Source organism: Botryllus schlosseri, chromosome 16 (genome assembly GCF_051294905.1).
Source record: "Botryllus schlosseri isolate E-star chromosome 16, Bs_hap1, whole genome shotgun sequence".
NCBI classification, from domain to species: domain Eukaryota; kingdom Metazoa; phylum Chordata; class Ascidiacea; order Stolidobranchia; family Styelidae; genus Botryllus; species Botryllus schlosseri.
In genome coordinates this window covers 12,867,776-12,891,364 of record NC_137251.1, presented here as the reverse complement: position 1 = coordinate 12,891,364, position 23,589 = coordinate 12,867,776, and the positions used below count along the sequence as shown (strand labels likewise).

Genomic DNA, 23,589 nt, shown 5'->3' with positions numbered 1-23,589 from the left:
TCAAACTAACTTGAGAATTCATAACAGTTTAATAACGGTAAAGCAGCTTTTTAGACTACCACCAAAATCTGAGTTTTTGTGGCAACTCGCGACCCGAGCGTCACCCATGAAAAGGATTTCATTTTTAATATTACAGTGGTATGCTTCGATTTTACGGGCATGTATGACATACAGAACGCGCGCACCGCAATTCTACCCAACACAGCTCTACAAAACGTGTCTGACGCACGCGATTTCAAATTACGGCGAATTAAATTCCTCTGCGTGTCGCAGTTGTACTACTGTCTACTCAGTTGCAGGAACGGGACTATTCCGTGACGACAACCGAGCATATATCCATATCGAAAGGTATGGCTATCCAGCATTAGTCATTTTTGGCCAAGGTTTTGTCGCCGCCTATGGTTTTGACACCGCATTTTATCAGCATTTTGTTGGCCAAAACTTTACGTCTTCATGTGCCCCTACGAAGGAGATGGCCGCGAAATGAATGAGTCTCGTAGGCCTGAACTCACTCGTTGCACAGTGCACACCCCTACACTAATTCGTCCGAACGGTATTCGACCATGTTTTCCAGAAAAACCAGTCGGACAAATCTTATCATGAATTCTAAAGATAAAGCCATATCTTCCGCGTGTCTCGCTTATTGGCTACAGTACCTAACACTATGACCCTGGATATGTAGCCTAAAATAAAAAAAACTATCGCAGGATTTTTTGCAATAAATTAAACGAATATTACATTCATAATAGCAGATATCTCTAACACCGTACCGACCCAAAACTATACCCTTTGCGGTCCATACTGTAATAACCCTTGAGGGGGTAAAATTTGCGTTACAATGACTTGCAAATGGGAGTGTGTAATGATGGTATTTACTTCTATCCTCGTGCCTCTCGCTAATCGAACGATTCCTACGAAAATATGGATGATTGTTTAGCGAAAGAAAGCAGAAAGTCAATTTGACGTCACTTTTTCAACCTATCGCATTCTCAGACGGGCTGATATACTGCATGTCTGCCACTACACCAGCTTCCAAACCAGGCTTTTGATTACGTAATAATTATCGTGCGAAAATATTAATTCACTATATACTAAAATATTAATTCACCGTATACGGCTTGTCGGAGCTACTATTAGTGGTGCGTCGTAAGTTAAACAAGTGTTTACAATTGTGTCTCGCAACTGCAGAAGTTACACTGCCCTTGAATTTCCTCTTAGGTTTATTTGAATTATTCCACGCCATAAAAATTAACAATTATTCACGATGATCAGTCGCACTCATCCGGATTTTCCATTCGCACTGCAATTTTTTTTCATTCGCACAAGTGCGAACCGTCACACAGGCTGAAAAGCACTGGTCTAGGGCAATGGAACCATTCCGAAATAGCCGTAAAGTCTGAAAATCGGCATTGCTCCCAAAATTCGCTCGACGCAATTGGCCATTGTTATAGTCATTGTGTTGCGGTATTACTGATTTCCTCACCCTTGATAGTTTCTGGCGCTTTTCCAAGTCCCAGTAATAGTCGAAGTCGAAATACGAATAATGTGGTAATCTTTACTATTATGCGAAGTCACAATGAAATGCCGGCCTTGTACAACCAGAGTCGCGTCATCACCGTATTTTAAGAAAATGACTCGAGTCAAGTCGAATCACTATTACAACCCTGTTATGGTGACTCGAGTCAAGTCGAATCACCATTACAACCCTGTTATGGGGCCAAGGAAAACTGTGTAAAGCGTACCTGTATAATTGTTTCTAAAGACCAATAGGGAGTAAAGCATTGAAATATGAAATATCAGCCAGTGTAAATGTTATTTTATTTCTTCTGTACGATCCTGCTTCAGAAATCATCGCGCAATCGCCTATCTCATTGGTTCCCATCGTGGGCGATATCGCCCCCAGCGGGCGATTTTGAGAAACACGGGGCGAAATATAAAAGGACTCGTTTATTGGTGGGTGAAAACTTACGAAAGGCGCGATGTTAGAACGTTCAGTCAGATATATTGAATTGCCCGGAAATGGGATGCCGGAACATGTGAAAAACGGGTTATTCTGGGACTACCGCGAAAGTTGACGAAAAATAAAATTAAAGGGCACTCGCCACAAACTATCCTCAGATACCCGGATTGGACATTTTTACTCATTTTATCAGCGATCAGAGTTAGCTGTATAAATTTCCAGTTTATATGTCCTGTTTCTCAGATCCGAAAATATGGGGGCGATAAATATATGTCGAGCTTGATAAGGGGACGGTGAGTCGAAAAGGTTGGGAACCACTGGCCTATCCCACTGAGCTATATAAACAGTTAAACTATAGATAACTAACCGACGTAGGTTAGTTATCTATAGTTAAACACCTATCCCGATTCCCAAGGTTACAGGATGACCTCTCGTGGTCAGAGTAATATTTGGCATACGCCGCAAGGTTGAGTAATAGCAACTCCGTGACTGGAGTTCATGGGGTAAAAAAACTAGCCTCCGTTGCGGGCCATACGACTATTTCGGAGTGAATTTACTAAAAGCAAACGCAACCGAGTAGTTGAATTTAAAAAATCCATCTCTTATGATTTATGAATGGTGCGCGATGTGAGGTGCATAGATTTATAAGCTCCATAACTTCGTCCTCCCCCTATCGTCATTACTTTACAAAAGTTAAGCCGATAGCAGACGATATATATATAAATCAAGATCTTGGCAACTATCACAATTTTTTAACGTTCACTTAAATTCAAATTTATATCTTTATTAGTAACTTATCGTGTAACATAGCTCAGTGCTATTATCTCCATCATCGATATGACTGGCCAATATAAATAAGATAAGAATTATCATCGTATATTTTATAGGTAGCGTATGATTTTGCTAAGATCTATGTAATCTGTGTTTATTCTGGTTACCAACTACCCCTAAATCACAGCACTCGGTGCTACGAGCGGAGATTTTCAACTGGCAGTGCATTGAGCCATAAATGCGAGTGCGAGAAGACTCCGGCATTCAGCGTACGACACGTATGGATGGAACTCCGATTTCGTGCAAACGTGATTGTGGTCGACTCCTCCAATTTGTACGGTACGTAAATAAATGAAATGAAGGGTAAAGGAGGTAGTTGTAACTTTTTTAGATCTTGATAATTGATGGTTTCCGGAAGCTTTGACCGAGCGAGATAGTGTAATGGATGTGCGTCCGGCTTCTCGATCGGTAGGTCGTGGGTTCAATCCCCGGCCGGGTCAGACCAAAGCCCAAATACACCATATTTAAGTATAAGATACCGTACGCAACATCTATAAGAATCTGTTTTGGAAAAAATTCTTTTGAATGTCTTTTTTTCGGCTCGATGTCGAATTTTACACTTTTGCAACCAATTTTTCGTGGGTTGACTAAAAAAAAAGGTCATTTCTCCGACTTGACTCCAATGCTCCAATATAGCCGTTTTAACGCGTGATCGCCCCCTTCGTCATTTTCGCCCCCCTAGACCGTCAAATCGCCCACGTTGGGAACCACTGGTGTACATCGACATTCTTTTCCGCTCCTGTCTTATCATCTCACATGCCTAGCTGTATGTTACAAATAATCTTTTCTCAAAATCAAGATATGAACTGTATCAATTCCACCTGTTAAGCCTACCTGAATAGTATTTGACGATAACCTGGTACGTTACTGTGCCCCTCAAGATTGAAGAATAAATATATATTTTACAGCTTTTACGTGTTTCCTTGGCAGGAAATGACTTCACATGATGTACCGTAGTAATCTTTGCTAACACCTGTAGTCATATGTTTTCACATCACTCATAAAATCAGTGTATTGTTTTATGCAGGTATATTTAAAAAATCTATATATGGTTATAAATTGCAATATTACTGGTTGGATACTGCAATAGCCTATTGAAAGGTGATTAGCAGATTTCTATATGGTGGCGTCCGGATGAGTAACAATGTCTTCTGAAGAAAAAGAGCCTTACTTTGATGGTAAGATTAGAATATTTTCTTTGTCTAGTCAGAAGTGTTTGATTTTGCTGATATACTTATTAGTTATTACCCCCCCGCCCCATAATTATCAAGAAAATGAAGTTTCTAGTTTTATTTCAAAATATTTTTCTATCATCTTAAATTTGAATCACACCCATTAGGACATTCATTTTCATGTTTGGTAAATTTTGGAATGTTAAGTGTCCACAAGTATACGAGTGAAGGTGTAATTGTTGTAAACACAAAACCGTTTGTCGAAATTGAATGCTGGTTGCTTGCATGTTTGCTAAAGTATGACACAACCCTGCTGCAATTACCTGATCTACTGTTTACAATTATCCTAATCACATTGTGTGGGCCGAGTCTAGAATATTGACACAGAGCAGCAATTTCTGAAATTGCAGTAGGGTAATGTGTTCAATGAAACTTGACTGAACTTTGGACTTGTTGGATTGCGCACAATTTAAACGGATATCGTCACATATGCAGCGTAATTTCTGATGACGGCGACAGTGTTAGCTGTATTAGTATTGCCGACACTCTTTTGTTCTGTTGTATGGGTGATGGTAGTGAAGGAAAGCAGTTTTATCAAGTTATCGAGACCTTGAATAAGATATTGCAAAGTTTGGGACTGAAGAAGTGGTTTGTACAAGCTCTGTTCAAGGCTCACGCGATGCGTGAAGGTATGAGGTTAATCTAAAAACTGGATTACCGATACAGGCTATATTGTAGGATACGCTGCTAATCCTGAAATTTTAGTGGAACATTTTGTGTACATATCCTGGTATAGATATTTATATCAATGTCAAATTGGTCTAGCACTGCTGTGTCCCTTGATATATGACCAGCCTTTCTTCGTAGATAGTAAAACTAGTCGTGTAGATCTTGGAGCAATTCAGCATGGTAATTTTAAGCCTATATCATATGAGACCATTGGGCATGGATGATAGATTTTATGTGATATTTCAGAACTGAAGTGCTCCAAATCCTATGTCAAGTTGTCTTGTACAAGTGTGATATTTTCATTTTGTATTTTGATTCGGGAAAGTCACCTCTCTATACATAAATTATGTGCAGGCTGACAGCTATTGCCTCATTTTTCAGGGCCTTTGGTGACTACGCCTGCTGCTCAAGCACTCTATTATCCCGGGGCTAATCCTCCTCCGTCATTTCCGCCGCCGAGTGGTATGCAGCAAACTCCGCCAGTGCAAGCATTTTACGGGGGTGGCATGAATGCAGAACCATGGGCTGGACAGAGCCAGCAGCCTTTTCAACCATCTTACAATGCTGAGGATCCTGGTCCTGGTAGCAGTGGTGTTATAGCAGGTAGGGTCTGATCGGAAAATTGATGTATCCTTCGATCAAAGTAGACGGCATTGCTACTCGAGGACAAAAGTACTCTGTAAATTTGTACTCAATTTCAAGTAGAAGTCTAGCAATCTCCAAGGCAAGTGGACTTACAAATTGACAGATCTGAAAAGTACTGAAGTCGTGTCGAGGGAGTTAGTAGCGAAGTACTTATGACCTACTCGGGCAAGTCGGGCATTGTGGAAAAGTATAAGTCCAAAAATATGTATTTCAGTATCATAAAACTATGGAAGTAGAAATAGCATATAAAAACCTCCTTGAGGGGTGAAAAAAGTAGATATGACCTACCAGGGCATTGTGGAAAAGTATATCTAATTTTTTCACCCCTCGAGGAGTTTTGTTAGTATGCTACTTCTATTTCCACAGTTTTATGATATTGAAATACATATTTTTAGATACTAAATTATCAAGTGAAAAGTAGTTCATGATGCATCTCAACAATGAATTTCTACGAAGTTCATTCTTCAACTCATGAAAAAGATCTAAATAAGCTCTATTCGTGTAATCTGAAGCAAATTTCCCTGATTTGATCATTTTCACCTCTCACGATCTGAGATGAATCAGGCATTGAGCCGCGTTTCTGTCAACATCTATCGATTATATAAACTTATGAACGTAACAAGAGATTCTTGGAGGTTCAGGACTTCAATATACAACTGAATAATATTTTCATATTGAAATTAACCCGAATATTTTCGGCTGATACTTGTCAGGGGTTATCGTCAGCAACTAGTAAAGAATTGGAAAGAAAGTTGTCTATCAACAATCGTATCACCAAATTTGACGTCCCCGGCATGAAATTTTGAATAATCGAGGCGCAGAAATCGCTTTAAAAGCTCTATGTACTATTTTTAGATTGAATTATTCCATTAAGAAGAACTAAACAGTTCCTTCTCTTTAATTCGCTGAACGAGTACAAATTTTGTTAAATCAGGAGGAGCCCAAGCATGCTTTGGTGGAGTCGATTCTAGTAGCTCTGCTCCATCGAGAGAGCAGACAGCTCCAGCTGGGAACCTCGTGCAGCCCAATATAAACGGTATGCGATAGAGGTACCGCCGCTTGCTTTACGCGTGCAATTCTCAAATTGTTTCCAGACCTGCCTCTATTCAATCCGATGGATTATCGGCAACACGTAAATCCGATAGCGGCAAGCACATTATTTACTCCTGCCATGGCAGGAGCTGGAGGCCCCTCAAATACCGAACCTGACGACAGTCAATTTGAACCGGAGCAGGATAAACTGGACACGTTGGCACCAACGAGTCTCGGCGCGTCGGGGCAGCAAAATTTTGTCCCCACCTTGAACCATTTTAACCCCACCCTCCCGGCCGCTAATACCGGACTGCAGAATTACATGAATCCGATGGCGCAGGGAAGCCCGCAGATCAGACAAGCCCCGTTTTTTATCCCGGATTCGATGCAGAATGCGTTACACCCTCATTCGGAAGCCGAGGTGGGTACGGGGGCTAGAAGGCTTTTTTCCTCAAATACAGCACTGATGAATTTCAGGATCGTAACGTGACTTTACCCTCGCAAATCGACCTTCATAACGGCACGCCTAGTTACATGTCCAGCAGTGATCAAAGCTACATGGCTTTTAACGATAATGGTCCAGGTATGTTCCATTCGCCGTCGATTCATTGTATAAGAAGTTCTATTGCCATGAATGAGTATTTTTTTTATGTTTTGATAGGAAATAACCAAAATCAAGGCAGCGCATTTGTTCCTACCGACTATCAAGCACCGTCAATTATGTATCCGGTGTCGTCGTCCGGGCAAGATTATGACATTTTACACTCTCAGGTAATTTTTGGTGATTACAGTGGATGCTACAGCACTCATCGAATTGAATGGGTATTATTCCTTCAACCGTCAGATTTTGCGTCGTACGCATCAATATGCATCTTATATGTGTTTGATGCTTCAACGCTGTATGCTATCTGTCTTATATGTTGCAATAACTAGATTGTTATCAGAATTTGGGAAGAGCTTATGTGCTTGTCTACCATGGATGCAATTTTTCTTATCTTTCAAGAATTGTCTTTCTTTTTCATCCAGGGCACTTTTCGAGATCAGCGTAGTCATTTCGAACGGCACGACCAAGGTCAGGTGGTTGGAATGCTGAATGCAAGCGCAGGTGATGATTTATTGAATATCCTATATCGCTGTGGGATTCCGTGGAGATAATAGGATATATTTATCACGCAAATAATTGTGTGGATGATTGTATGATGTTATTTATCTCTACTATAAGAGATTTTGCTGGATCATTGATTTCCAGGTGCTGTGACGGATGTCAGTTTATCGAATAATGGTGCTGTTGGGGGTATGCTGAGCAGTGAGGGAGGCCATGACATTCGGAATGACTACGGTGATGCACTAAAACAAGAGGTACATGGAACTTGTGTCTTTATTGTTTCTGCATGGTTACTATGGAATTTCAGTGATTTGCCGACTACAGGTCACTATCGATGATCATTGCCAAGTCGGGCAGGGAGTCCAATAAAATTTGTTAGATATTATATATGCATACAATGTTCGTTCCAATTCTCTGCTAGTTGCTCAGTCGAAAATATTAGGGTTCATTTCAATATGAATCTACTTCCGTAAACCGGGGTAACTTTGGACTTGAGGGTAACTTTGGACACTGAGCAGTAAAAGATGCAAAAGGGTTGCCGCTGGATGTCCAATTCTTTTTCAAGAGGCAACAGTACCACAAGTAGTCTCAATAAAAGGTGAATTCATTTCACTACCAGATAAACTTGACCCAACATTGATAAATTAATGGCGGGGGGGGGGGGAGGGGGTCAATTTCATCAAAATTGGTGGCCATTAAACTTCTTGCAACCAAACATAGATAGCATGTGATTCATAGATTCGAAACTTGGCAGCAGATACCTCTAAGTAGTCTTAATCCATGGCAAAAATCAATATAAGAAAATCTGATGTCCAAAGTTTCCCCCGTCAAATTTTATCAGAGCGGGGTAACTTTGGGCAATGGAAAATGTGATATTTAGATCTCTGGAAAGTGGCTGCTTCATCTGTGTCAAAGTGTATCGTCAACTATATTCCTTATGACCGGCCTGATGGCTTCTTAAAATGGAATGAGAAGGTTAATAAATTGAGAGTTCGCCAAAATATGGAAAAAAAATGGGTAGGCAATGAGCTTAGAGATTGTAATCGGGTGTAAGCTACGTGAAAAGATGCGCCTGCTGAATATGGGATATCGTAAATTACGACAAATATATCCATCAGAGGACATAGGAAAGGGAAAGTGTATCTTTTAATGAACAGTAATATATTTGAAATCGGCGATAAATCACGGTAACATGCTCAATGTTTGCTGTCGATTGTTGACACTGCCAGTGGGATTCCCCTTATCACCATATGTTATTTGTAAGTCCCAATTGGTGAAGGCATGAGGGAAAATTGAGATACGAGATGAATAAGGGGGCATTAGCCTTCATAAACTACCTAATTTTTTTTTTGAGGGGGATGATTAGGTAAAAATCATGCAATAGGCCAGACATATACTATTTTGTTTCAGTTTTAGCCACTGCTCTCTTAGCAACTCTTACCAAATAAGCCTCATTTACGAGGTTTCATAAACAATAGAGTGTAAAGGCATACAAAAATTTGAACACGGATAATTTACAAAAATAAGGTACTTATTTATGACCATGAAGATTTTGGACTAAGTAATTCTAATCGTTGCTCCATGACCCCTGAAAAACACAAAACTTGCCTCCCCTACACCCTAGCATTTCCAAGATACAAAGCGGGATTGTTGAAAATTGTCCAAAGTTACCCCGGTTTACGGTTTTCAATTTTATATTGCTAATGTTCTGTACCTCCAAGAAGCGTTTGAATCCATCGAGGATTCATCAGTTGATAAGACAAAAATAGCATCAGCGTACTTATATGTATTCTTCTATCTTCAACATTGTGATGGAAACTTTTCACACTTTTGCCGTTCTTTTATTTCAAGAAATTTGGTGAATTCTTTTTGCTGGTTACCCATGCTAAAAATGAATATATCATGTTTGCCCGTACATTTCAATGAAGTGACGCACTCACTTATCGCTCATTTACTTCTCCCAAACGAGACTTGAGAAATGACGATGGAATTTTGAACTGCTTGCATCTGCGTCTTCTGTTGACATCTTATTTACGGCACGCTAGTGCGTTACTGGTTTCGTAGGGCTTGCCTGCTGCCAGTAACGACATTGTCTAACATTGTAAGACGATACAGTTGGTGTATACCGCACCAGATGATTAAGGTCAATAAGAAATGCTTTCCAGAGGTGATCAGTAACCTAACTAAGTAATCGGAGTACTCAAGTAGATTTTGCCTACTTTCTGTATTTGCTCAAGTGGTTATGATTGTAGACTACTTTTTTCTTAAAAATCGGAACTTATATGGGTACGGCGCCTTAGTGTAGAGATCATGTCGTCGCAGTGGTATCAAAGTGGCTTATTTCCATATTAAGCGTTTTGAGAAAATTGACTTTACGTGAAGTTTTCATCTTCTTTCTGCGATGCATTGGCCCTGATTAACTTTGAATCAATGAGACAGATATAACCATGGCCGAGATATGGCGGAAAAAAATTGAAAATTTTTCAAAAACTTGAGTTTTTTAAAGTTTTAAAAATTAACCTTTAAAATTTGAAAACTGGACATTAAGCTACTTTGATACCACTGCGACGATATATAGTGTTCCACAAGTTATTATATTATTTTTATAACTATATAGCATTGTTAATGAGATACCTGCTGTTGTCTAATATAGTGGGATGGTCGAACATGTGATTTTGTTGAAAATCTCGTCCGATGCTGACACGTTCAAGATATCCTTTTTAGTTTGACTTACTCTAGCACGATTTCAGGAAAGCCATGAGGACTCGGCCAATTTGGAACCACCTACTCATCAAGACTCTGTCGTAAATCAGTTGTCCGGAACCAGTCTGGCTAATGACAATTTCAGCGCGAATTTAACCGCGAACGCGCCGGAATCTACTCCCGAGACCGAGTCTTTGAAACGTGATGATAACACAAATCGAGTCGACGGCGACTCGGCCACTTTGACACTGGACTATCAGAGTAGCGTGGACAGGAGTCAGGTGGTTGGGGCGGGGATCGCGTTTGCTCCTGTCTATCCGCCGGACCCTCGACAATCCTCGCAAAATTCGGAACTTATTCCGGAAGACAATGCTGATAAAATCAATCCACCCCCTCTGCCCGAACTCTCCTCCCAAGAACTGCAAAATCAAGGGTACGCTGTTGGGGGGGAAGCGCCCGAACCCCCGCCAGACCAGACGAAGTCTGAAAGTCCGATCCCGGCCGACGGGTTGCATCACATGCAGCCCGCCCTGGACGTCCCGACGCCCGTTATTTTCGCGTCGCCCAATTCCGCGTTTGAGTCCAGGATACGGAGTCAGAGCACGGGCTCGAGCAACGGCAGCGCATCTGGGAGGGTTGCTCAAAATAGAAACGTCGCGCATGGTGCTGCTGCGACGGTCGATTTCGGTGGTTTGTCGCGGACGGACACCGTTCCCACTTCCAGCCCGTTCAGTAAGTTGGGTAAACATTTTGGGTGAATGGAATGGGTGCGGTCAAAAAATATCAAATTATCTTTAATGTAAAGTAGATCTTGTATTATTTTTTTGTGGTAGCATAAAAGGTTCATATTTAAACATTCCACATCTTCCATACTGTTACGATGTCCTGATGAATGCGTTGAGAAGCATTTCCAGGATACGTTTCCTAGAATATTTGTCTGTAGCCCACTGTGATTTTGAAAAGGTATGACTCTGGGACTGCAACACCGTTGCGTGTAAGTGCTGAAAAGTTGTGGGGCCTAATTTACTGGCCGTTCCTGCAGTTTGTACACCAACTAAATTGTTGTTTACTTAATAGAAATTGAGTGTAAATCTGTTCATAGAGACCGGTAGCAAACTGAGCAGACTGCTATTCTCATTTTGATATGGTGGATAGAAAAAATATGATTCAGACTCTCCTGCCGCGTTTTAGAATAAATTTGAGCGCAACATAACATTTTTCGGTTATCCGAGTTGCCTTGGTAACCTGAATCTTGTTCATATTGGAACAAGATTCGGACTATCTAGCTAGTATTTTACAGGTTTACCGTCAACTTTGAAATGGATGGCAGTTATTATAGTAACTTAACATAATGAAAATGAAATCCTTGAATTGCATTACAATCTTGAATTCCGAACTGGATTCAGATTTCAGAATAGTAAATCTGGGCTTCTCTGTGTTACAGGCACGGAAGCTATGCACTCTTCGCACAATCCAGACCCCTTGCCGCCCGTTGTAGCCTCAACCACCCCGTCGATCGTCAGGGCCACGGTACCGGACATTGTACGTCCGCTGCCTTCGAATCAAAGCAAAGAAAACTTGAGGACGGGCGCCACGGCTGTGCCCTTTTCTTCAAATCAATCGCTACACAGCCAAGTCCTACGGAACCCGACGGCGTATCCGCCCGAACCCAAAATGCAATCTTCTGGAGCCTCGTCTGGGCGCTCGCAACCTGACTTAGTGCAATCGCCTTTGGAGGGGGCAGGTGCTATTCGTAAAGCGGTGGTAGAAGTCTCCAATTCAGTGATGGGATTGAAAGTCAGCGACACGCAATCTGGCAGTAATCCTCCACCTGTTTTGTCGGCTGCCTCTGAATTACCTACCGTGAGTTGCGATGTGTATTTTATTAGCTTCAAAATATTGACATCGAACAGTGCTCATCAGTCTTTTTCGAAATGGTACATACGCACTTTAACATTACTCAAAACTTACACACCGCATTCCATGCAATGCACGGTATCTGTAGTAATCCTAATTGGAATAAGCATGAACAAGGTTGTGAGATACAGGTAATGCATAGCCTAATGTGATCGATGCCGTTGAATTTTTGCAGCCAGTCGTGCAGATCGAGGCAATAGACTTTTTGCAATGCTCATCTCATAGTTATATTAACATACTTGTTTTGATTTCGTTCTTTGTTTTAAATTTTGGATTTTCTGTTCTTGTTAAAAATGTTGTATGTGTGCGAACTGATATTTTTTGCGAAGTGATACCCTTCATTTAAACTCTGCCTTTTCAGCAAATCTTTTCACTAGGTGAAAACTGTTGTAACTTGTTACAGACTGAGCTACTGCCACCGTGTTGGTATTCACTGCTTCCACGAGCAATCTCACACCACCAATTTGTGATTAGAATTCATTGGTTTCGGTGATTGATAATTTTTGTATTGATAACTAGACCATTTCAAATCGCAGACTGCTGCTGTTATAATTGACTAAATCCTATCCAAATATTTTGGTCCTCATGGTGAATTGTAGCATTAAACTCGCACTTGGCCCTGTCTTTGTCGTGCGTAATCTACAGTGTTGAATTTCACTGCCCATGAGCTGTTGTGAATGAGCCGTTTTGTTTTCAGACAAAGCAAGACCCTTACCTATCCCACACGTTGCATAATTCTAGCTCGAATTTGAAGACGTCAAACGCAGGAAGCAATGATCGCCTACCCTCACTCGGCGTTGACTTGTCTGCGGAAAGGTAATGTCTTTACTGTGTTGTGCAACATATGCCCTGTGTATGTCTGGTAATGATTTCTCCCGGCGTTCTCCCGGTCTTTAGTACACCAGTGCAATAAAGTGGATTAAATGGTCATGATCGGTCGGCTACATGAGTAGGAGTAGTCGTACTGTAGTAAATTTCCACTCGATTAATACAAGTAGAGGTAAAAGTAAGAATAAGCCAACTAGTCTTAATAATAACCACTCGAGTGAGTAGGACAGGCTAAACCTACTTGAATACTCTATAAAAGTAGAAATACTTACTTACTGCGCGCGTCCTGCAATAGATGACGTGTTCTCGTGTGTTCCAGCTCGCTGACTCATTCTAACACCAAAAATGATGATTCGCGGGAGCCCATCACAGACGATCGCACAAACTATGACTCGGAAAGTATTAAGGACGAGGGGCGTCGCGGGCACTCGGAATACGCCCCGTCGTATGACCCTGCAGATTCGCGCAGAGACATTCGCGATTCGAGATATGACCATGACCCTCGCAGGAGGGAGGAAGATTACCGACATGACAGCAGATACGGCGACGGTTGGGACCAGCGCCGGTACAGAGACGATGGATATGGTGATTCAAGGCCGAGGCACGAGCATCAGCCGCGTCCCAGTTCAAGGTGGATGATTGATTTTGTGTGGCTGGTGTTGCATTTTTGTTTGTTAAGGGCATTGGTATTGTTATGGTTTCAACAGGAATTACAAATTTATAAAATGCAAATAACCACAAATTTTTTATTTACTCATGTGTGGGGCAGAATTATTTTGAAAACTTCGATATTATGCTATTCTAGGATCCAGGTTTAAGCCGATGAAGATAGGCCTATTGCCCACATATTACTGAGTTGTTGTTGCGTTTATGTGCGTCAAGGGGTATGTAGATTTTTAGTCCATTGTAATTACGACTGGGTGCAAGTGATGACTTTTTTCAGTCATCAGCATCCCGATTTCGCGCTTAGGCCACTCGGAAGTGTCCGCCGTCTTTACTTTTTGTTCCATGTTGATTATTGATGGCAGCCCTGGCCTGTTATTCACAAATAGTTGAATGATTGGAATCTTGACAAAAGATTGAAGCTAGCGTGCACATGTAACTCCGCTCTGTTGTTCAGGGTCAGTGGCTATGGCCCTGAAGGCCAATATTATGCAAGGCACTACGAGGGCCGATACGGGCGCGATTATGAATGGGATTACAGATATCCATATTACAGAGATGGTTATTACGACTCGTATTCAGGTGAGTTTGGACGATATCCATGGTGTCTTTCGAAGGGGTGCTCATTAAGATAACAGGTTAAAATTACGCCAATTCATTCTGTTGATTTGACACCGGTGAAGCAAAAATAGTGAGAAAGGGTCTTTTGGCTTCTGATTGTGGCACTGTACCACTGGATCAGTGCGTACTGTGTAGTGTTCCTGACAGTGATTGGGTTGATCTACTCTACACAGTCTGTAAAACATTAGAGAGAAATGTTCTTGTTTTGTTGCAGGTTATGGTAAAAGTTATGATCCTTATGACTACCCCAGAAGACATCACGTTTATACAAGGTAAGCGTGCTGCTGCTCACGGACACTACTGTACATGGCAGTGTCATAGGTGTCGTCATGCGTGACTGGACGAAGTCACGTAGTCGCGGATGAGTTGCTCTTCCTGTGAATTGTGTGTGATTTCATAATTTGAATGCGCCGCGATAGAGTCATGTAAACTCGGTTTGATTTCTGGGATTTTTTGGCTGAAAATCTTCATGAACTAATTCTGTCTTTGGCGGCTTGGATTGTGTTGAATTAATGTAGTATTGTGAGACTCATGTAGTCCCGTATGCCTGCGATTGTGAAAGTAAAATGAACCTGTATAGAGTTGCCAAATTTATTTACTAAGACTTTTACTGCTAGATTTGATGTATCAATTTACTCTTAATTTAAATATGTTGAATAATATTTCAATCTGGTTAAGATCATATTATTGCTATTCCCCATTGGAATGCTTCCTATCTGTATATTTTTGTAACCTGCGGATAATATTTGAATTTGATGAGTTGAAATGCGGCGAAAACCTAGCAACTTGACATTTATTTCGTTAGTCAAACTTAATACACACGGTACATGTATATCCGATGTTTCTTGTAAAACGTGGGCACAGACGCGAAAACGAGCCGCACAGAGCTGGTCAAAGCAGTCAAGTAGTGCTCAAGTAGAAGTTACGACATAAATTTCAACTCTAGCACAAATAGCGATCTCCGAGGAGGTAAAAAAGTCAATATTTTAGGCCCAGTATTGCCAAAACCGTGGAAAACTGTGGAGTATAAGTTGTATTATTCGCTGGCCACCTCTGACGGCGAGAGTCGGGCGCGTAGCCAGCCGAGAGAACAGGAGACAATGTTCTAAATTCTAAAAGATGAATCGGGTTAAACCTATGTACGTACCAATACCAATGCAACAAGAATCAGATAATCTGGCTTGCTTCTCTATACACATGAAAATATGCCAGTTACAGTATATAGAACTATAGATAAGATAGATTTCATTCAATTTGGTACCGATATATGAATAATGACTTAGCTTCTCCTAAGGTGCGGCATAATCTAGTATGACGAATAGTTAATTATAAAGAGTTGGATCCTTAAGAAAGTGTGCAACAATGGCATGAAGAAACAATATGAACAATATGGGAATGCATTCACAATAAGGGATAAGCAGATTGCTCTCTCCTACAGTACCACTGGGTTTTTAAAAGGGGTTTGAGTCGACCTTGGAAATCGGGGAGAGTTGTCTCTGATTCTAACCCCTCTCCACACCGCGGGCGAGAATTGTAATTTTAACGTAATTTTCAAGGTATTCGGGGTACCGTGGCTACGGACCCGGTCACGAATCCGACGTGTCTCACTATTATCAACATCCCAACTCGAGACGGCCCGACCAGGATGACTCGAACAGTGTGCGCAGCGAACGGCTGCTGCCTTCGGAACGGGACTCGATGGCGGATCCAGGGTGGAGCTATGGACGCGATAACGATTCGTGGTAGGCCGTTTTTCGGAATGTGTAGCACAGCGGTTCTTAACTGGTGTTACGTGGAACACTAGGGGCTCCATGGGCCAGTGTCAGGGGTTCCGCGGAGGTCAAGAGCCACACTCGACTCCTACATATGATTTGGGATGATTAGGGCGACTTTTTTTTCTACCTAAAAAACATAAGATTTTGACCTAAAAAATCAAAATTTTAATTTTTTGACCTTGAAAAACTTAATTTTTACAAAATTTTGACCTCGTGTATGTAAATTAGGTGTTTTCGTGCATGTTAAAATTGTACTAAATATCTTCTTTTTTGGTTGGAACTGTCTGTCCTTATGAAGTAGTTTGGCCTGAGAAACTTTTTTGACTTGAAAACTGACAAATTTTAACATGAAAAAACTTTATTCTACCGAAATCTGGACCTCTGAAGAATTCCAGTAGTTGCACTACAACGAAAGATACTTTCCGACATTCTCGGGTAGAAAGTGTCTGTCCTTAGTAAGTAGCTCGTCAAGAATGGAGAACGAACATTCAACAGAAGCAGTTGTTGGCTGGCAACACTGAAGTTATGTGTACACTGCTGGTGACACACCGTGTTGCTTCATTCTGACAATGTTGTCTAAATCACAATTTTTCATCATGCGCTTCTTGACACAAGAACCAATGCCCATGCATTGCAGTCTTGCTTCAGTTAGGATATTGCGGTATGTTGACCATAGCACCATGTCAACCTGTTAATTTCATTTGACCGTTTATGATTCACAATGAGCACACAACGGTAGACCTATAAAGTAGGCGACAAAAATGTCAAATGATTTTTTTTTCGTGGCTCAGTAAAAATTTGTGGTTTAGCGAAGGCTTACAGATTAGCGCAAGTGTTCCGCGGGTTAGTAAAGGTTGAGTACCACTGACACACCATGTGCGCTTTGCATATTTCTAGGTATGTAACTGACGTGTGTATTTACTAGGTATCGGCCTGAGGAAACGTGGTACGGCGACAGCATTGTGGACGGATCGACTGTCTCGAACACTTACGACGAAACCTGGGAGACTCTACCGATTGGTTAGTACTCGTCGTTTTTACTCCGAGATTGTGACTGTTTCTGGAGCGGTGGAGTTGAGAGTTCTTTAAAATGCTCGTACTCCGAATCTAACTACTTTGAAATGGAACCAAATGTTCACAAAAAGTGCAGCTGCAGATGCGTTTTTCATGAAGATGGACCTTGACAAAATTAATTTGGATCTGCGAGCACAATTTTTTTAAATTCAAAAGGATATTAGGGATGGTGTGAACGTGAGGAGGTTCACGCTCGCGTTCTGTGTGTGAACCTCGGAAATTTAGAGGTTCACGTTTACAAACGGACCTTGGTAGGTTCTGCACTGTGAACCTTTTTCATATATTAACAATTTTCACTTCATTATAACATCTTCGGTTGAAAGTTATTTCATTTCAACTGCAGACACTCTATGCATGGCGCTGGCAGCATAAAAAAATCAAGACTAAACGAGCATGCACCTTGGACAATCTCAAAAATTTTACGTGCTTTGTTACAAAAGTTTTTCAAAAAGGTTCGCGTTCACACGAACCTGAACCTTTCAGAGGTTCACACCATCCCTAAAAGATATATTATTTCTCTTGACAATAATACAATTGAATAAGATATTGATATTGAAATAAACCCGAATATTTTCGGCTGACACTCGCCAGATGTAATCGTCAGCAACTAGTGTAGAGATTTCAGAAGAACTGAATATATCGACAAATATATCACCTAATGTGACGTCACCGGCATATAAAGATTCATTATATCTGGTGACCAGACTGTTAAAATGCCTAGTTCTTTTGAAATCTCGAATAGTTGCTGACGATTACCCTTAACAAGTGTCAGCTGAAAATATTCAATATGAATATATTTTTCAATTGTACATTGAAGTTCTGTCCAAGAGTCTCTTGGTGATAATAATAATTAGAGATGTGTCAGTGGTAGTTCCGTTAAGGAAATATTAGTATCTGTGTCATGTGGACTCCACATCACTGATTGTGCCTGACATCAACATTAACTTTTAGTCCCTGCAAGACAAACTCCGGTCAAATTCGGGTCCGTGCACACCATTGTGCGATTTGGCGCCGGCGGACAGCTGATTAAAGTCCGGCCAAACAGGCCCACCGACAACCAGCCCACTGTCGTGGAAATTCACAGCGTGGAGTTGTTACTGCAAGACACCCCGGAGGCGGAGGACCTGAGGACGTACCCAGGACCGCTTTTCAAGTATGTATCGGCTGTCACTATTAGAGTGTGATAGCTTTTGTGTGAACTTGGGAATATTAAAACGACTCGATGTCTTTGAAGTCTCGTAAATCTTTGTCAAGTTTTGTACATAAACATGGAGAAATTATTGGGACGTCTTTCTTCGTAGCGTTGTTATGTTGACTGGTTGTGGTAGGGTTGTAATGACTCGAGTGGTTATTTTTCTTAGAGATCAACTTGACTCTAGTCATTTTCTTGAAAACAGAAATGACTCGACTCGATTTGAGTCAGTTATGTATTGACTCGGCTTGTACTCGAGTCATTGCGCATGGCACCACCAATTCATATGACTTCTTCAAGTCTCGTATATCAGGACCGATACTTGAAAAATAGGTCAAGAAAATATCATCCATCTGTTTGTATAAACATATTTAAAGTGAGTATATCATGAATCCGAGGCCTTCAATATCATCCAAGAGTGTCATGGAAGTGAGTTGAACAGTGAACTCCATGATATGGACTCGTACTTGAGTCTTAACGCTGTGACACGGACTTGACTCGAGTCGAAAACTCTGAAAGTGAAATTGACTTGTCACTCGTAACCTTGTGACTTGGTTACAACCCTGCATTCAACCTTACAAAACAACCTACCAATCCAGACCTGACACAATTGTACCAGTTGAATAAAATGATCTCTAAAATCACCATGCGATTAACTGCACCTTCCAACTATACTAGTATGAGAGAGTATCTTTTGGATTGTCCCATGTTGGGATTTGGGTGACCGCAGCGGAGCAGTGGTCTCTGGTGCGTGGTTTTGCTCCCTAGTGGCCGGGTTCTGGACGTCTGGTTTGCGATCACTACTGGTGTCACCGCTGACCAACTATACGAGTGTATTGAATTGAAAACGTGGTAAACCCTACAGGAGAGACTAATATCTACGGTTGTGTGATTTGCCAGGCGCTGACTTTTAACTCTACTCGCAGGGAGGAGACTCACAAAAACGACGTGCTCCAGTATACGAGCAACTTAGCCGTCGATAGCATGAAAGACTCGAGTCTGATGGATCGCCAGTCCACCACTCTCATTTGGGAGTTTCTGGCGTTGCTAGTCCGGCAGAACGGGGTGAGACTTAGATATTATGTTGAAATCGAGAAGTTGCCAACGAGGCACACTTGTCTTACTGTAAAATTATGGTATTTCCATTTATTGAACTTAATCCGTTTACCGCAAATCTGGGAAATTTTGTTGATTTTTTAATGCTGGGGATAAAATAAATCTTATTGCCCTGTACGCAAGCTATAATGATGAAACCTTGGTGATGATTTCCCAGATTTAATTGAGTTGTTTCAACTGGGGGGTTATTGTTTCAGTCCGTCCTTGGCACCGACATTGCCGAGCTGTTGACAAGGGATCATTCGGGAGACTTTGCGCTTCTACAATCGCCCCTGGATTCCATCAAGCAGCGTCAAACGCAATACGGAAGGGCCACGCCAAGCTCCGTTTCAGGTGTGATGATATGATTCTGCTGAATCACGCGCCACGCCGGATTTGATAGACCCACAAATCGAGTTTGTGCTTTTTGGTTGCGTGATATTGATCGAGGATGAAGGTTTCTTAATTTCTCTGAGAAATTGGAACACCCACCTCCTTGTGCAACAGTAATATAAAATGTTGGTTTATTCTTACAAATTTAACGGGGGACACAAGCACAATGAATCAGTAGCACCCAACTGTTTTTATCGCCCTGAGATGCCCTGTAGCGGTATCAGCATAAAATGCAAGGATAAGTTGCCTTGTAACAATCGTGTATTGGATAAAACTTGGAGGACTGCGTCTCGTTTTAACACTTTTCGTATCATAAACCGCACAGTGAGGCAAAATTATTGTTTTCTCGTTGTTCAGACGAGCCTTGCGCCAGTTCATCGCCGGTTGTCGAGCAGGCCGAAACCAAATCGGTGGTTTCAAACGTTAGCGTCGACGTTTCCGGCGTCTTGGAAAAGAATTGTTTTAGGTTCAGGGATCTGCTTTTACATGGCCGGAAAAAGGTTAGTAACGCTCGCAAGCTAGCACTTGTATGCGCATGCACATTGCGCACTGATCGGGATGACCTTTATTAGATAATGTACCTTAGGCTTTTATTATATGACAAGATGATCAAAGTTGTTAGCATTACTATTCAAATTGAAGAAGAAGTAATGTGGTTAATTAACTCGATTACATGTACAACTACTAATTTCTAAGACCTGCTAAAGCTGCCTCAAGTAGTATTATAAAATGAGTTGTCGGAAAAGTACTCATTTGGTCAAGGTGTCTTTCAGTGGTAAATTGGAGGGGGTTACTTTCAAAATTTCAAGTTGGACCTTAGCGACAATGCAAAATGACTAATGATGACATTACGAGTAGAGCAATTATCAAAAATAAAGTCTGTCAACATGATACAGGAGCTATTTTGCCCAGCTGCCGAGGGTCGACACCGAGTCATAGTGTTTTCAGTTCAAACCACTTTTTTCAACTCTTGGAGGGATATAGAATGGCACGCATTCATAATATACTAACTTTCCTCAGTCCTAATAGTTTCTGGCCCTATTTTCCAAGTATCAGTTCTAATAGACGAAATACCAATAATGTGGTAACTTTACTGTACTTCGAAGTTACAATGAAATGTCTGTCTCGGCCGTCCTAGTCGAGTCTGAGTTGTGCACAATGACTCGAGTACGAGTCGAATAAATACAAAAATTGACTCGAGTCAAAAACATGCGACCAGAGTCATTGCAACCCTGTAGTGAAGTTGGGAAAGACCTACTCAAGTGCTCTGAAATCGGGTACAAATTAGTAGACACATAGCAGAGTAGAGTCATAATTCATAATTCGTAATTCAATGATTCAATTAGGTGCGTGAGTTGACAGCGCTGGTCATCGGAAATAGTTTCCTGCACTGTATTGGTCCGTTTGTTCTCAGGACGCCCTCGAATGGGCGATGAAGTCCGGACTGTGGGGCCACGCGCTGCTGTTGGCCAGCAAGACGGACAATCGAACGCACGCGCAAGTCATGCTACGTTTCGCCAACTCTTTGCCGATAAACGATCCTCTTCAGACCGTTTATCAGCTCATGTCCGGAAGACAACCCGCTGCCGCAACCGTGAGTGATGTTGATTCGTTTTAACTGATGATTAGTCATTTATTTGTTGAAGTCTCCTGTCGATGAGAATTGCTGGCAATAGCTATCATAATTTCTGTTGAGCGCAATATCTTGTCGGTCCGCCAAATATATTACAATTTTATATTTCAATCATAGAATACAGAAAGTTTGACGCTTGTCCATTAATCAGAGCAACAAAACAATTTAAATTGATTCACAAATTTGGAATCATTCTGCATCGTGTCGCAGTATAGAGCTCATGGTTTAAAAGTAGTCCCACAACTCATTACAGACCAGATATACGTAAAAGCTGAGAAGTTGAACAAAGTTTGTTGAATTTGTACAGTACATTTTGCGCGAATTTGGCAGTATGCTATGCTATAGCAAATAGTTGCAGTTCTTTCAAGTCGTGACAAAAAACTTTTTAACTTTTGTAAATGTTTTGCAGTGTGTGTCCGAAGACGGTTGGGGCGATTGGCGGCCGCACCTGGCCATGATCCTCTCAAACCCCACCCCGAACCCGTCGCTCGACATGAGGGCCGTGCTGACGATGGGCGACACCCTGTCGGGGCGCGGCCTGCTGCACGCCGCCCATTTCTGCTATCTGATGTCGTCGACGCCTCTCGGATACTATGGCAGGACTAGCAGCAAGATGGTGCTGCTCGGAGGAAATCACACGTGAGCATTTTGTCTCTTTGGCAGGGTGGGCTTGCAGATTTAAATGTTATCAGTCCTCATTTCCCAGGCTCCATTTTGTGGAAGGTCACCCTTTCTTACTAGATATATTTTATAAGATTCTGTCTATTTGTAATGCCACAGTTATTTTGCGTTAGTCACATGGATGCATCTTGCAATTTCCAAAGTAGCGACCTCACGGCCAAATCTACTTGTAACCCCACTCACTTTGGTACTTCTCAGATCCTTCATTGTCTTCTTACACTTGAAGTAGTTTTTTCATGTCTTGAAATGCTACTTCTAGTCGCAATTGAGAAGCAATGTTGATTTTTTTTGTCTGCCGCTAATTGCAAGTGACAAAAAAGTCACCAACTGCAATTGTAATGATTTGGTTTTTATCGTAGAGTTGTGAAGTTATGATTTCTTACCCTGAGCCAATGCTGTAATGACTCGAGTCGTTTTCTCAAAATACAGAAAATGACTCTCGACTTGAGTCAATCTGTGTATTGACTCGACTTTTACTCAAGTCAGTGTGCATGACTCGGACCAAGTCATTTGACTCGAGGCTCGGATGGCCGAGCGAGACCAAACATTTCATTGTGATTTCGAAGAGTAGTTGAATTGCCACAGTCTTGGTATTTCATCTATTAGTATTGATATTCGAAAATGCGACCTGATAAAACGTGAGGAAAATCAGTATATCATGAATGCAAAACATTCGATATCACCATGCAGAGTTGTAAAAAGTGGGTTCAACAAGATTTTAAATCGAAACTGAACTTCAAACATAATGACTTGGACTCGAGTCGTAACGGTATGACTCGGACTTGACTCGTTGGTAAATTGAAAATGTCTCGACTTGACTCGAGTCAAAACTATAAAAGTGAGATTGACTCGTGACTCAAAACCTTGTGACCCGAGCTTAGGATGAAAACACTTCAAAATTATTCCCGCGTCTGCTATGACACCGGAGTTTTCTTTAACGCGACGCGAGCTTAAACTGTTCCGTTTTCGCAGGCTCTCTTTCAATGAATTCGCCAACTGGGAATCGATACGACGAACGGAAATCTACGAGTACGCAATATCGCTCGGGAAACAACAGAAGAGCACCTCGTCTTCGATGAGTCTCCCGAGCCTCCAAGTGTACAAATTCCTGTACGCCTGCAAGCTCGCCGAATACGGTCTTATCGCTCAGGTGAGGACCACGTCAACTTTTTAGGGAATTGAAGCCAGTTGGTGGTTGGTTGTCTTAGTCATGTTCAAATTCTTCATTTGTGTACCTTTGTCGTGAAGTAACAATTACTCAAACACACACCTGGACAGCGGCGTTAACAGTCTCAATTCCACGTGGGAGTCAATGAGGGCGCTATGTACTATGGCAAGCTGTTTTGAAAATCTGATAATTATAGGCCCTCTCTGTGCGCCAAAGTCTTATTTATGAACATGAGGTCACGTAGTTCGCGTTCGTACAAGGTGCATTCCATTGCCAAATCGTCACCAGCGCTCTTCGCAGATGTTCATTGTTTCGCAACTTGAGGTTTTCTAACCAATCAAACAATCCATAAAAGAACGAATAGACTAATTG

The 23,589-nt window shown here is 41.6% G+C and overlaps 1 protein-coding gene across 6 annotated transcripts in view; it reads left to right on the top strand.

Moving 5' to 3' along the window:
- The first annotated feature begins 3,784 nt into the window (after positions 1-3,784).
- Positions 3,785-23,589, top strand: part of LOC145459214 (uncharacterized) — a 36,940-nt gene continuing 17,135 nt past the window's right edge. For 4 of the 6 annotated variants that reach the window (XM_080337848.1, XM_080337850.1, XM_080337849.1 and 1 more), the window contains exons 1-23: positions 4,240-4,652; positions 5,074-5,295; positions 6,272-6,373; positions 6,432-6,790; positions 6,847-6,952; positions 7,031-7,140; positions 7,396-7,474; positions 7,619-7,728; positions 10,225-10,909; positions 11,622-12,040; positions 12,792-12,910; positions 13,242-13,553; positions 14,043-14,167; positions 14,421-14,478; positions 15,763-15,948; positions 16,907-17,001; positions 18,007-18,208; positions 19,174-19,312; positions 19,561-19,696; positions 20,093-20,235; positions 21,150-21,329; positions 21,778-22,007; positions 23,022-23,199. In XM_080337848.1, the coding sequence (XP_080193974.1) occupies positions 4,526-4,652; positions 5,074-5,295; positions 6,272-6,373; positions 6,432-6,790; positions 6,847-6,952; positions 7,031-7,140; positions 7,396-7,474; positions 7,619-7,728; positions 10,225-10,909; positions 11,622-12,040; positions 12,792-12,910; positions 13,242-13,553; positions 14,043-14,167; positions 14,421-14,478; positions 15,763-15,948; positions 16,907-17,001; positions 18,007-18,208; positions 19,174-19,312; positions 19,561-19,696; positions 20,093-20,235; positions 21,150-21,329; positions 21,778-22,007; positions 23,022-23,199 (4,422 nt within the window). In that variant the 5' untranslated portion in view covers positions 4,240-4,525. Of the gene's footprint in view, positions 3,970-4,239; positions 4,653-5,073; positions 5,296-6,271; positions 6,374-6,431; positions 6,791-6,846; positions 6,953-7,030; positions 7,141-7,395; positions 7,475-7,618; positions 7,729-10,224; positions 10,910-11,621; positions 12,041-12,791; positions 12,911-13,241; positions 13,554-14,042; positions 14,168-14,420; positions 14,479-15,762; positions 15,949-16,906; positions 17,002-18,006; positions 18,209-19,173; positions 19,313-19,560; positions 19,697-20,092; positions 20,236-21,149; positions 21,330-21,777; positions 22,008-23,021; positions 23,200-23,589 lie in introns of those variants that run through there. The other 2 variants (XM_080337851.1, XM_080337852.1) reach the window with 2 other exon arrangements.